Source organism: Heptranchias perlo, chromosome 4, assembly GCF_035084215.1.
Source record: "Heptranchias perlo isolate sHepPer1 chromosome 4, sHepPer1.hap1, whole genome shotgun sequence".
Taxonomy (NCBI): domain Eukaryota; kingdom Metazoa; phylum Chordata; class Chondrichthyes; order Hexanchiformes; family Hexanchidae; genus Heptranchias; species Heptranchias perlo.
In genome coordinates this window covers 34449377-34464786 of record NC_090328.1, presented here as the reverse complement: position 1 = coordinate 34464786, position 15410 = coordinate 34449377, and the positions used below count along the sequence as shown (strand labels likewise).

The 15410-nt window shown below is 42.7% G+C and overlaps 1 protein-coding gene across 1 annotated transcript in view; it reads left to right on the top strand.

The window, feature by feature from the left end:
• Nucleotides 1-201: 201 nt before the first annotated feature.
• Nucleotides 202-15410, top strand: part of marveld2b (MARVEL domain containing 2b) — a 32873-nt gene continuing 17664 nt past the window's right edge. The window contains exons 1-4 of the mRNA XM_067982763.1: nucleotides 202-251; nucleotides 1522-1582; nucleotides 8266-9492; nucleotides 11602-11637. Of these exons, the coding sequence (XP_067838864.1) occupies nucleotides 8281-9492; nucleotides 11602-11637 (1248 nt within the window). The 5' untranslated portion in view covers nucleotides 202-251; nucleotides 1522-1582; nucleotides 8266-8280. The remainder of the gene's footprint in view (nucleotides 252-1521; nucleotides 1583-8265; nucleotides 9493-11601; nucleotides 11638-15410) is intronic.

The following is a 15410-nucleotide window of genomic DNA, read 5'->3' as shown; positions in this document are numbered from 1 at the left end:
GTTTTTTTGTTTTGCCAGTCTGAAGAAGCCAAAACAAATTCCACAGGAAGGACGGTGGACAGGTGTGTTGCTGGTTCCAGGTGTGTGAGCGACTCCCCCGGCGGAGGTGCTGATGACACCTGGAGTGGTATCGGTGTGACGTCACGCCCTGGTGGAGCAGGTCATGTGACGCGGTGTCTTGGGATATCCGCCATTTTTTTTGGGGAGGAGGAGAATTTTTTTTTTTCCCCCCCCCGGTGTGGATCGGACAGGTGAGAAGCGAGAGAGTAGGTCGGCATCGGCAAGTCTGTTTTGGTTAACCTGTAAGGGGTGATCCGGTCTCCAGTGACTGAAGTAGTGGGGGGAGGCTCCGGTTGGGAGACGGGGGCGCCTGTCCGTCCATGGCGCTCTGGCTTGTTGTACAATGTTCCACTGGGGGAAGTCAGGCAGCGTTGGTGCACCTCCCTGAGGACTGAGCCGCACCTCCCTGGAGCTGGGGTTACTCCGATAGGGTGTGGGAGGCAGAGAATCGAATTAGGTTTGATTTTGGTTTTATTTACTATTTTATAACATTGTGTGTAAAAAAAAAAGTCATTAAAACTGTACCAAAACTTCAAAGTTACTTAAATCGATGTTTCTGTAGAATCAGTGGAATTTACTTCATGTTTCTCATTGCGGTCGATATTGTAGAAACATCACCGCAATAGTTTTTACTTAAACATTACTTACCTTTAAATCTTCGTAATTTTTTTTTTGCGTTCTTGCTTTAATTTTTTAATTTTGTTGTCATTCATCTCACTGAAATCTTTGTATTCTACAAAACAAAAAGATTGAACTATTTTATTTGACCCTTCATGAGACAATGCAATCAAAAACACCACGAAATAAAATTTGTCGCTAACTTAAATCTAGTAATCCTTGTAAAACTCAATTTTGAGATCACCTTTGCTATAGGGAGTGGTTAGACAGTTTTGTGCTCGTAGTTTCCCCACACAGCGAACTTCCCCTTGTTGACTGCTCTTTTTTTGCGGAAGGTGAGGTGGTGTGTGTGTGTGTGGTTGTTGGGGGGGGGGGGAAAAGAGAAGAAACATAGGTTACAGCACGGAAGGAGGCCATTTGGCCCATCGAGTCCCAGCCTGCTCGATGTAAGAGCAATCCAGCTAGTCCCTCGTGATTTTGAATACCCCTATCAAATCTCCTCGTAACCGTCTCTGTTCCAAGGAGAACAACCCCAGCTTCTCCATTCTATCCACGTAACTAAAGTCCCTCATCCCTGGAATTGTTCTAGTAAATCTCTTCTGCACCCTGCCTAAGGTCTTCACATCTTTGCTGAAGTGCGGTGCCCAGAACTGGACGCAATACTCCAGTTGTGGCTGAACCAGTGTTTTATAAAGTTTCATCATGACTTCCATACTTTGGTACTCCCTTGCCTTGTTTGCCCTCCCCAAATGCATTACCTCACTTCTCCGGATTGAATTCTATGCTTTTGTACTGATGAAAGGTCCTCGTACTGAAACATTAACTCTGTTTCTTTCTCCACAGATGCTGCCTGACTTGCTGAGCTTCTCCAGCATTTTCTGTTTCTTTACAGATTTCCAGCATCGTCAGTATTTTGCTTTTGCATTTATATAATGTCCTTGATTATTTTCACCTAACTTTTTTGTAACAACATGCATTTATGTAGCACCTTTTAACATAAAAATGTCCAAAGATGCTTCAGAGGTGTAATCAGACAAAAATGGATGAGCTAAAAAAATGAGACATTACAAAAGGTGATTTAAAAGGAGGACATTATGGGATGAGAAGGAGATGGAAAAGTGGAGTGGTTTTTGGAGAGAATTCCAAAGCTGATGGTGGGGAGAAGGGAAGGCAATTCACAAGAGGTCAGTTGTAAAAGCAGAGTGTTCTGGGGGGTGGAGCTGGAGAAGGTTACAGAGATAGGGAGCAGCAAGGTCATGGAGGGATTTAAACATGAGGATGAGAATTTTAAATTGGAGGTGCTGGAGAATCGGGAGCCAATGTAAGTCAGCAAAGACGAGAGTGATGAGTGAGCAGAACTTAGTACAGGATAAGGGCAACAGATTTTTGGATGAGCTGGACTTAAGTGTGGAGAACGGGAGGCCAGCCAAAAGAACATTGGAATGGTCAAGTCTGGAGATTACAAAAGTGTAGGTGAGTATTTCAGCAGCAGATGGGCTGAGGCAGGGCCTGGGCAGCGGTGGACGATAGGATCATAGAAAATTTACGGCGCAGAAGGAGGCCATTCGGCCATTTGGCCCATCGTGTTTGCACAGGCTGAAAATGAGCCACCCAGCCTAATCCCACTTCCCAGCACTTGGTCCGTAGCCTTGAAGGTTATGGCACTTCAAGTGCATATCCAAGTACTTTTTAAATGTGATGAGGGTTTCTGCCTCTGCCACCCTTTCAGGCAGTGAGTTCCAGACCCCCACCACCCTCTGGGTGAAAAAAATTCTTCTCACCTCCCCTCTAATCCTTCTACCAATTACTTTAAATCTATGCCCCCTGGTTATTGACCTCTTTGCTAAGGGAAATAGGTCCTTATCCACTCTATCTCGGCCCTTTCATAATTTTGTACACCTCAATTAAATCACCCCTCAGCCTCCTCTGTTCCAAAGAAAACAACTCCAGCCTATCCAATCTTTCCTCATAGCTAAATCAAAATAATTGTCATAATTTGACAAACCTACTGGAGTTTTTTGAGGATGTAACTGATAGAATAGATAAGGGAGAACCAGTGGATGTGTTTCTTTGGATTTTCAGAAGGCCTTTGATAAAGTTCCACATAAGAGGTTAGTGTGCAAAATTAAAGCACATGGGATTGGTGGTAATATACATGCATGGATTGAAAATTGGTTAACAGACAGGAAACAGAGAGTCGGAATAAATGGGTCTTTTTCGGGGTGGCAGGCAGTGAACAGTGGGGTACCGAAGGGATCAGTGCTTGGGCCCCAGCTATTCACAATATATATCAATGATTTGGATGAGGGCACCAAATGTAATATTTCCAAGTTTGCTGACGACACAAAACTAGGTGGGATCGTGAGTTGTGAGGAGGATGCAAAGAGGCTTCAAGGTGATTTAGACAAGTTGAGTGAGTGGGCAAATACATGGCAGATGCAGTATAATATGGATAAATGTGAAGTTATCCACTTCGGAAGGAAAAACAGAAAGGCAGAGTATTATTTAAATGGTGATAGATTGGGAAATGTTGATGTACAAAGGGACCTGGGTATCCTTGTACACCAGTCACTGAAAGCAAACACGCAGGTGCAGCATGCAGTTAGGAAGGCAAATGGTATGTTGGCCTTCATTGTAAGAGGATTAGTGTACAGGAGCAAGGATGTCTTACTGCAGTTATACAGGGCCTTGGTGAGACCACACCTGGAGTATTGTGTGCAGTTTTGGTCTCCTGACCTAAGAGAGGATATATTTGCCATGGAGGGAGTTCAGCGAAGGTTCACCAGACTGATTCCTGGGATGGCAGGACTGTCGTATGAGGAGAGATTGGGTCGACTCGGCCTGTATTCTCTCGAGTTTAGAAGAATGAGAGGGGATCTCATTGAAACGTGTAAAATTCTGACAGGGCTGGACAGACTGGATTCAGGGTGAATGTTTCCCTTGGCTGGGGGGTCCAGAATAAGGAGTCACAGTCTCAGGATATGGGGTAAGACATTTAGGACTAAGATGAGAAGTTTCTTCATTCAGAGAGTGGTGAACCTGTGGAATTCTCTACCACAGAAGGCTGTGGAGGCCAAGTCACTGAATATATTTAAGAAGGAGCTAGATAGATTTCTGGACACAAAAGGCATCAAGGGGTATGGGGAGAGAGCAGGAATATGGTATTGAGATAGAGGATCATCCATTATCATATTGAATGGCGGAGCAGGCTCGAAGGGCCGAATGGCCTACTCCTGCTCCTATTTTCTATGTTTCTAAACTCTCCAGTCCTAGCAACATCCTTGCAAATATCCTCTCTACCCTCTCTAGTGCAATTACATCCTTCCTGTAACGTGGTGACCAGAACTGTGCGCAGTACTCAAGCTGTGGCCTTACTAGTGCTTTATACAGTTCTAGCATAACCTCCCTGCTCTTATAATCTATGCCTCAGCTAATCAAGGAAAGTATCCCATATGCCTTCTGAACCACCTTATTTACCTGTCCTGCTACCTTCAGGAATCTGTGGACACGCACTCCAAGGTCCCTCACTTCCTCTACACCTCTCAGTGTTCTCCCATTTATTGCATATTCCGTTGACTTGTTTGCCCTCCCGAAATCCATTATCTCTCACTTCTCCAGATTGAATTCCATTTGCCACTTTTCTGCCCACCCACCATTGATATCTGCCTGCAGTTTACAGCTTTCCTCCTCACTATCAGCCACACGGCCAATTTTCGTATCCTCTGCAAACTTCTTAATCATGCCTCCTACATTTAAGTCCAAATCATTAATATATACTGCAAAAAGCAAGGGACCGAGTACTGAGCCCTGCGGAACCCCACTGGAAGCAGCCTTCCGGTCAGAAAAACACCCGTCGACCATTACTGCATCCTGCCACTGAGCCAATTTTGGATCCAACTTGCTACTTTCCCTTGGATCCCACGGGTTGTACTTTTTTGACCAGTCTGCCATGTGGGACCTTGTCAAAAGTCTTGCTAAAATCCATATAGACTACATCAAATGCACAAGCCTCATCGACCCTCCTTGTTACCACCTTAAAAAATTTAATCAAGTTAGTCAGATACGACCTTTCCTTAACTAATCCATGCCTTCCCAAGTGGTTTATCCTTTTCCTCAGAATTGATTCCAATAGTTTGCCCACCACCGAGGTTTGACTGGCCTGTAATTACTCGGTTTATCTCTCTCTCCCTTTTTAAACAACGGTACAATGTTAGCAGTCCTCCAATCCTCTGGCACCACACCTGCATCCAGGTATGATTGGAAAATGATGGTCAGAGCCTCCGCTATTTCCTTCCTTGCTCCTTTTAACAGTCTGGGATACATTTCATCTGGGTCTGGCGGTTTCTCTACTTTCAAAGACGCTAATCCTCTTAATACTTCCTCTTACACCATGTTTATCCCATCCAGTATTTCTCACTCCCCCTCAACTGCAATGTCTGAACCGTCCCTCTCTTTTGTGAAGACAGATGCAAAGTATTAGTTAAGAACCATACCAACATCTTCCGCCTCCACACATAGGTTACCTTTTTGGTCTCTAGTAGGCCCTACTCTTTGCTTAGTTATCCTCTTGCTCTTTATGTATTTATAAAACATCTTTGGGCTTTCCTTGATTTTACTTGCCAATATTTTTTCATGCCCTCTCTTTGTTTCCCTAATTTCCTTTTTAATTTTAACCCTGTACTTTCTATACTCCTTGGCTTTCTGTAGTACTGAGCTCTCTGTCTGATAAACTTTCCTTTTTGGCCTTATCTTACCCTGTATGCTCCTTGACATCCAGGGGGCTCGAGATTTGGCAAAATTGCAACCCCCCCCCCTCCTTTTTTAATCCCCCTTTCTATCTCATCTGACAACCGTGTAACCAGGAATGTTGAGCTGCCATTCCTGCTCCTCTTTAAGCCATGTTTCTGAAATAGCTCTGATATCATACTGCCATGTGTCTATCTGTGCCCTCAGCTCATCTTCCTTATTCACTATACCCCTTGCATTGAGGTATATATCTTTAAACACTGCCAATCTCCTGTGTTTCTTTTCTAACCTTTGTTTCCTCTGTCTTCCAAACTCACTCATTAATTTTCTGTCTTCCATTTCCCATTCTGCTTCTTTACCATCTGAATCTACACTCAGGTTCCCATCCCCCGCCAAGCTAGTTGAAACCCTCCCCAACAGCATTAGTAAACCTCCCCGCAAGGATATTGGTCCCGGCCCTGTTGATGTGCAGCTTGTACAGGTCGCACCTCCCCCAGAACTGGTCCCATGCCCCAGGAATCTAAAGCCCTCTGTCCTGCACCAACTCTCCAGCCAAGCATTCATCTGCTTTATCATCCTATTTCTGTAATCACTAGCACGTGGCAACAGGAGTAATCCGGAGACTACTACTTTTGATGTTAGAGGTGGCAGTAGGTGGTCTGTGTAATGGAGAGGATTATGGGATGAGAAGCTCAGCTTGGGGTTGAAAATGACGCTAAGGTTGCAAACACAGGAACAGGAGTAGACCATTCAGCCCATCGAGCCTGTTCTGCCATTCATTGAGATCATGGCTGATCTGTATCCTAGCTCCATATCCTTTAATACCCTTGGCTAGCAAAAATCTATTGATCTCAGATTTAAAATTAGTAATTGAGCTAGTATCTACTGCTTTTTGTGGGAGAGTGTTCCACACTTCTACCACTCTTTGCATGAAGAAGTATTTCCTAACTTCTCTCCTGAATGGCCTGTCTGATTTTTAAGATTATGTCTCCTTCCTAGACCTCCCCACCAGTGGAAAACATTTCTCTCCATCTACCCTATCAATTCCTTTCAAAATCCTAAAAACCTCAATCAAATCACCTCTTAACCTTCTATAGTCCAGGGAATGCAAACTCAGTTTATGTAATCTCTCCTCATAATCTAACCCTTGGAGCCCTGGTAACATTTTGGTGAATCGTGGTGCCCAAAACTGTACATAGTACTTCAAATGTGGTCTAACCAAGGCTCTGTATAGCTGTAGCAAAACTTCCTCCCCTTTTATATTCTAGCCTTCCATTAGCCTTTTTGATTATTTTTTGGACCTGACTACTATATTTTAGTGATCTGTGTACATGGACCCCTAAATCTCTGGACCTCCACTGTTCCTAGCTTTTCACCATTTAAAAAATACTTGGATCTATCCTTTTTGGTCCAAAATGGATGACCTCACACTTACCTATGATGAAATCCATCTGCCACAGTTTTGCCCACTCACTTGATCTATCAGTGTCTTTGTAATTTTATGCGCCCATCTACACTACTTACTATGCCACCAATCTTTTTCTTTGGCAAACTTGGATATATGGCTCTCATGTGTTATCTAAGTCATTAATAAATATAGTGAATAGTTGAGGCTACAGCACAGATCCGTGTGGGACACCGCTAGTCATTTCCTTCCAATCCGAGTACATACCCATTATTCCTACTCTCTTTCTTCTACTGCCTAACCAATCTCCTAACCAGTCTAGTTCAACCTGAAATAGTGATCTGGGAGCAAGATGGATTGGTGGCAAGGGTATGGGGTTTGTGGCAGTGGCCGAAGCAGCGGCTATAGTCTTCCCAATGTATAATTGGAAGAAATAGTGGCTCACCAGGGACTGGATGCCAGACAGTGCAGAGGCAATGGAAGGTAGAGCTGGGTGTCAACGCATTTGTGGAAGCTAACCCCATGTCTTTGGATGATGGCTTCCAAAGGCAACATGTTTAGTGGACGTAGGTGAGGAAGCAGCCAAGGATAGATCTTTGGAGGACTCCCAGAGGTAATGGTGATTGGGCAGGAAGGAACGCTATAACTGGAGATGTTCTGGCTACGATTTGATAGGTTAGATTGGAGCTAAGGAAGAGCACTCCTACTGAGATGGATGTTGGAGGAGGATAATGAGGTCGAGGAAGATGAAGATGAAAAATGCACCATGGCCGCAGTCTCGGAGGTTGTCATTTGTGACTTTAATTAGGGCCATTTCAGTGCCGCAGGGACAGAAACCTGATTGGAGATATTCAAATATGGAGTTGTGGGAAAGATGGGCCCAAATTTGGGCGGCAGCAATGCTCTTGTGGACTTTGGAGAGGATGGAGATGAGGTGGTCGTTTTCAAGGGCAGAAGGATTGAACGTGAGATTCTTGAGGAGGGGGATGATGGTGGTTTTGAAAGGGAGGGGGGGACAGTCCCCAAAGAGAGGGAACCATTTATGTCTGCTTCCTTTTCTTTGCCAGTGTGTCTCCACCCATGTTGAAACTCAGCTTCCTCTCAGCACATTCTCCCTCCCCATTCCCAAAAGCATATTGGAAATTTGCGACGTTGGCAGTTGCAGGTGCAGATTTATACGAGCATCACGTGGTCTGAATTTAGACAATGGACATGATTTTGTGCTTGAAGAAGCTTGTATCTTTTCAAGACGTAAATGTCATTAGAATTGACCTTAAGTGAGTTATCAAAATGCATTCTAGTCTTAAATACATTTGTATTTTGTGACTATTTACATTTTTTTGCTTTTCTAATTTAAATAACTGCCAGGCTTTATTAGTGCTAATATTAATTGTGGGCATATAAATTCAGATCAATTTGGTATTTTTAATTTGCAGGGGGAAAAAGTACCAATGTCCTCGGGGGCATCTTCGGGTCAGAGATCAAGAGCTTCTCATGAGATTCGTAGGAATCAAGAAAGAGTGTCCCAATATGACGAGGTCCCTCAAGAAGGCCAGCATTGGGATCCATCTCTTAAGGAGAACGTTCTCCCTTCATCAGGTTCCAGGCCTCTAAAACACTGTGATTTAGCAGTAAGTGCAGACCCACTGCCGCCACCTCCTCTGCCTCTACAGCCACCTATTGGTCCTGAATTTTATTTGGCTGAAGGTGATGAACCTGCGACAGCTCTAGAGTTGAAACCAGTAAGACGTTTTATCCCCGATTCTGTGAAAAACTTGTTCAAAGGTAAAAACAACGATCAGCAGTGGAATATGTCTTCGTCTATCAATTACATTAGTGAGGGAGTGGAGTGTTCGCCACCTGCCTCCCCGACTCCTTCTGCTAAAGAGCAACCCAGAGTAGAGGATCAGAAATCAGCTGCTAGTTCTTACAGGGATCCATATGGAGGCTCTGGAGGGAGCTACAACTCAAGGAAAGAAGCTGAAGCCATGCTTCCTCGAGATCCCTACGATTCATTAGATCGTCATACCCGCACAGTGCAGAGCTACAGTGAAAAGGTGCAGGTGTACCACATGAAGTACTCCTACATGAAGTCATGGGCTGGCTTATTGAGAATCTTGGGTGTAATTCAGTTACTGTCTGGAGCAGCTGTATTTGCCTGTGTCTGTGCTTACATACATAAGGACAATGAATGGTACAATATGTTTGGTTACTCACGTCCATATAGTTATGCTGCCAGCAGTTTGCAAGGAGGATACTATTACGATGGGCCAAAGACTCCTTTTGTTATTGTTGTTGCAGGCTTGGCATGGGTCGTCACCATTATTTTACTTGTGCTGGGCATGTCCATGTATTATCGCACTATCTTGCTTGATTCCAACTGGTGGCCATTGACTGAGTTTGCCATGAATGTTGTCCTGTTTATTCTCTTCCTAGCTGCTGCTATAGTGTATTTAAATGATATGAACCGTGGTGGCCTTTGCTATTATCCTCTCTTCAATACTCCATTGAATGCTACATTTTGCCGTGTAGAAGGGGGACAAATCGCTGCAGTCATCTTCATATTTGCTACCATGTTCCTTTATCTCATCAGTTCCATTGTGTGCCTAAAGCTGTGGAGGCATGAGGCAATGAGGAAACAAGAAGAATATGCAGAATACGAGGTAATAAACTTTTACTTCAGCTGAAGCTATTTTTCGAGGAAAATTACCCATCCCTCCCCTCCCCATATTAAAAATAAGCAATAACATTTGTATCAGACATAATCCAACTATGTTCTTGTTTTAGCATATAGCAAAATACTCTCGAGACTAGTACTTTGTTGTTGCAGTAAAAAAGGGAGTGTGGTACTTGGAATCCTCACTTGTGCACTGCCTAACTGGAGCCTCAGTAGTAAAAGTGGCTTTTGATTAAGCAGAGAATTGAAGGGCTTTCTGAGACAATTAGTTTGTGGGAACTTAATGATTAACCTTGGTGTTTCAGCTTCATTTATATGTAAACTGAGCTCCCTCACTGTCCAGCCCTTAATCTTCCAAGTCAGACAGAGTCGTCACTACTTGACACTTTTTCTCGTTTACTTTTCCTGCTTTCTGACCTCCTGCACACGTACCCCTGTTCCTGCCCTGTGTAGGGGCCTGTGCACTCAAATCATCATAGGACAGCTGAGAAAGAAAATGCAGATAACAACTGCTAGCTTTGGGAACAGAACAGAAGAGAAGTCAACCCCCAGAACCCAGGCAGGAGTAGGCCTCTGGGGCAAGTAGGTGCAATGAGCTATACAGTACAATGGGTGCGTTTAGTGTTTTTTAAGAATGATCTAATTTTGATATGTTGTAGAATTGCCAGGGTTTAGTGTGATGGGTCAGAAAGCAACATGCCACAGAGATGACTGAAAAAATTATTTGAGTGATTTAATTGGGTTATTTACTGGTTCCAAATTGGTAGCTCTAAAAATAAAAATGCGATGTGATTGGTTTTATTCTCATTTGTGATTCACCAGTGGTCACTTTCAGTACCCATCAGATATTCTGTTGGGTCACATTTTTTTGAGCGGATCAACATAGTTAACTCAACAAATAATAGTTAAACCAATCAGAAAAGAGTTATGGATGATTGTGTGTTACATACTTTATGCCATGCTTTGGGTGTGCTGTACAAATTTGATGTGATGTGCTATAAGCAAGACTTCTAATTAGGAGAAAAATGTGACCCAACAGAATATCACTGGTCCCTTGTGCCATGGCAAAATCCATACACAATTAGTTTACAATCATGCAACAGATTGCTGCCAGATTTTCAGGGAGTCCTGTTGGCATTTCCACCCCATAGGTTGATGTAAGGTGGCCTTAGAAACAGATGCAACACAGCAAAAGGCAAGGTATGATGGAGGATTCCTGGGAGGATGTCACCTGAAAGCATTGTTAACATTTAATTGAGATCTGATGGGAAGGAAGTTTAATTTACAGACAGTAAATAACTTAGCAACAAATTAGTGAAATGGTTTGTACAATTCGGACAAGCTGTAAACTTCAGATCAGGTAAGAACAAGATGCAGTACTGGATCAAATCCAGCACGGTACAGCATTCCTGAGGTCTCCATTGAGGGTGAGCGCCATTATCCCAAAATTGCAGGGTCTTTAAGAAAAATGTTCTGTTACTTGAATTACTTGTTTCTGTTTTTTTGAAAAGAGCAAATAATTCCAGGCCATTCTTGCACACACACAAATGGCTGATTACAGACCAACAGAGGTCTGGCCATCCTCTGCTAGGCAAGGAAAGGGGAAGTAGCGAGGGATTCCAGTTTGAAAGTTAAATATAAATTGGCACTCTCCTGATAAACTCAGTGGGTAAACCCATTGCCTGTTCGTGCTCATCATTTGCACCTAAAGAATGGTTGCTTGGACCAGGCTTTGGACAGCTTCTCGTGCTTGGGGAACTGTACACCAGTATGAATTAACACCTTCGGAAAGGATTGAGGGACAAGATTGTGTGGGGAGAAATTGTGCATTTTTTTCCCCCATTGTTTTGCTCAGCCAAGATCAAAAACTTCAAGTATGAAATATTGGGCCCAAAGCTGCATCTTAATATTGTTTAAAAGAAATTCATTATGACTCTGTCAAGAGGTCAATTAATCATGCTAACTTTACTTAAAATTCCCAAGCAATGCTTTATTTTGGGTTGCAGCTCATATATCTAATGTTCAAACAATGATGCAAATATTTGCACACAGCTACACTTATTTTAACATTTTTTCAATTGTACATTTTTCCTAGATGAGAAGTACAGAAGCTGGTGCACCAAAGGAATTGGTAGGAATGTTATTTTGAAGTCTTTAATTTCATTATAAATTGCTGCACCCTATTTTTGTTTTTTAGTCAGAAGGTAATGCACCTGCATTAGTTTGCCTGCTGATTTCCATCAGGACTTTATTTACTGTAATCTTTTCAAGCTGAAACCACCATTAAATAATTGCTGTTGTAACGTAATATTGAATTGTAGCAGAAAAAAGTGCTTTGTTTCTAGGTTTCTTTTTTTAGATTCCTCAAATTGTTTCCTTGGACAGTCTTCTCAATTCTTGCCGCTTCTAAAATTAAATGTAAATGAGTATATTAGTATTTAAGAACATAAGAAATAGGAGCAGGAGTAGGCCAATCGGCCCCTCGAGCCTGCTTCGCCATTCAATTAGATCATGGCTGATCTGATCCTAACCTCAAATCTAAATTCATGTCCAATTTCCTGCTCGCTCCCCGTAACCCCTAATTCCCTTTACTTGAGGTTATACAGTATACCTTTTGCAGTATTCCTAATCAATGAACAATGCACATTGATATCTCTCTCTGTGGGGAATACAGATGCTTGCCTGATATTGGAAACTTGCTGTAAACATTTCAGTTGAGGTCACATAGCATTGTACTTAGTGTCTTGGTGCAGCATCTAGCATCTTTGGAGGAGCCTATCCGAGCCATGCATTTTCTTGAAAAGTGTTAAGATTTGTAGGACTTGTTCTGGATTCATTCCGGCATTAGAATATGGTAAGTTACTGTCTGGTGTCTCCCTTCACTCCATGACTTCAATAACCACATGCATTTGTGATAGCCTCACTTTGCACAGGAAAACAAAAGCTTAATAGGCAGAGAGAAATCACCACAGTTAGAATGGGTGCCTCCGAGTAATCACACATTGGCACCACTGAACCGTGGGAGTTTTGTACGTCCTTCCTGGCCTCCTTGCTAGCTGATACTGTAAATGGCGCACTCTCATGCTGTTCAGACTTTTCAAAACCCCCATCAACCACCACCCCCCCCCCCCCCCCCATTTAAAAAAAATCATTCAACTCCTCTGCCCTTGCAAACTACTGCCACGTTTCCGATCTCCTTTTCCTCTCAAGTCTTTAAACGTGTTGTCACCTAATCTGTGCCCATCTTTCCCGCAACTCCCTGCTTCAATCTCTCCAATCAGGTTTCTACCCCATCACATAAAACGACTAATCAAAGTCACGAATGACATTCTCTGTGGCTGTGACAGTGGTACATTATGTCTCCTCCAACACCTCTCATCCATTGGCCAGCTCAGAGGCATTGCTGCTGCTTGGTTCTACTCTTACTTATCAGTTCATAGCCAGAGAATCTCTAGCAATGGCTTCTCTTCCTGTCCTAGAACCATTACCTCTGGAGTCCCCCAAGGATCTATCCTTGGCTCCCCCTCATCTACATGCTACCCTTTAATAACATTATCCACAGACGTGGTGTCAGCTTCCACATGTATACTCTTGACATTCATCTCTTCACCTCTCGGGACCCATTCACTGCCTTTGCATTGTCATGATGTGGAGATGCCGGTGATGGACTGGGGTTGACAATTGTAAACAATTTTACAACACCAAGTTATAGTCCAACAATTTTATTTGAAAATCACAAGCTTTCGGAGGCTTCCTCCTTCCTCAGGTGAATGTCACCTGAGGAAGGAGGAAGCCTCCGAAAGCTTGTGATTTTCAAATAAAATTGTTGGACTATAACTTGGTGTTGTAAAATTGTTTACAATTTGCATTGTCAAACAGCTTGTCTAACACCCAGCCTTGAATGACTGGCTAAACATTTAAAAGACTTCTGTCTCCATACCTTGCCTCTAATTCCATCTGCTCCCCAGCCACTGTCTTGGGCTGAACTCGGCTCTTAGCAATTTCAGCATCCTAATTGATTCCAAACTCAGCTTCTGACCGCATATTAACTCCATCACACAGGTCACTCTTCTTCCACCTCCATAACATTGTCTGCCTCTGTCCCAACAACCTTGGCCTATCTGCCGCTGTAACCCTTATCCATGCCTTTGTCGCCTTTAGACACAATTTAAATGCTTTACTGGCCGGCTTCCTGCCCTCTAACCTCAATAAACTTTAGCTCATCCAAAACACTGCTGGCGCTATCCTATCCCGCATCAAGTCCTGCTTACCCAACACTCCTTTCTTCGCCAACCTACATGGATCCCAGTTCCCTGATGCCTCAAATTTAAATTTTCATCCCAGTGTTTAAATCCCATCATAGTCTTGCCCTTCCCTTCCCTTCCTCTCTAACCTCCTCTAGCCGTACACCCCTTTTCTCCACTCCACCCCCCCCCCCCTCCCAAACTCGCCATTCCTCTGGCTGGCTTCTTGGCCATTCTTTTTCTCGCCCCCGACCTTGCCTGATTGAAAACTGGAGAATACGGCTTTTGTTTCAATGGGTAAACCCAGACCCATAATGCAGGGGACTTCCAATTTTGAAGTGAGTAGGACAGAATATAAAGGGAAAGAAATTATTCTTCAGTTGTACAAAGCCTCGGTCAGGCTCTAACTATAATACTGCGTTCAGCTTTGGACACCACACTTCAGGAAGGATATATCGGCCTTGGCAGATTCAGCAGAATATCAGGGCTTAAAGGGTTAAATTATGAGTACAGGTTGCATAAACTTGGCTTGTATTCACTTGAGTTTATTTGGTAGGTTGAGGGGTGATCTAATCGAGATGTTTAAAATAACAAAAGGATTCAATATAGAGAAACTATTTCCTCTGATAGGAGAATCCAGAACAAGGGATCATAAAATTAGATCTAGGCCTTTCAGGAGTGAAATCAGGAAGCACTTTTTCCACACAATAGGTTAGGGAAATCTTGCAAACCGCCCCCCACCCCCCCAAAACAAAAAAGCTATAGATGCTGGGTCAATTGAAATTTTCAAGACTGAAATAGATGGATTTTTGTTACATAAGGGTATTGGGGGATATGGAACAAAGATGGGTAAATGGAGTTGAGGTACAGATGAGCCATGATCTAATTGAATGGCACAACAGGCTCAAGGGGCTGAATGACCTACTCCTGTTCCTAGAAGATGTGAGAAAGCAGTGTTGATTGATTTAGGTGATGCTAAGGTTGGATTTTAAAAGTATGTAAGTTGTAAGAGGAAGGAAAAATTGAGCTTACCTAATATTTTTGTTAAATAAAAGCGGGTGGTGGTGGCCTGGCTGGTTTTAGTTTGTATTGGCCACAGGTCAAAAAACAGCAGTTGAAACCCGCTTGTTCAAGTTCACCTCAATAAAGTCCAAGTCAGACTGGCAGCATTACAGCATGAATTTACTATTATGTATGTGTAGGTTTATTTTCTTTTTATGGGCATTTTGGCAACTTTTTAACCAATTTCCATAATCTGTTCTCATTCTTCATTGAAGGTTTTTTAAAGTTAAATTGCTCCATTACCTTTTAATTCAAAAGGTAAAGGAGCAATTTAACTTTTCCTTAGTTCTTCGAGGGTAGCTGAAATAATTATCCTCATTCCTTAAGTAAACAATTCTCTTAATTGTTTTTACTAATGTTTGTTCTTGGATTTCATATCACTCACTGGGTTTTATCAGATTCTTATCAAATTAAAATGTTAAACCAATACAAAGCAAACATGAAAACCCAATGTGAGTGTTGTATTTGAATAATGACTTCATGATTGCATTCTCTAAATCTGAAGTGAGAATTTAATGTTTCAAGTGTTGCAGCTCTCTGCAGTTATTGAACAGCAATAGTTGTTAAAGCATTTTGGTGTTGTGGATAATAGGTTTGC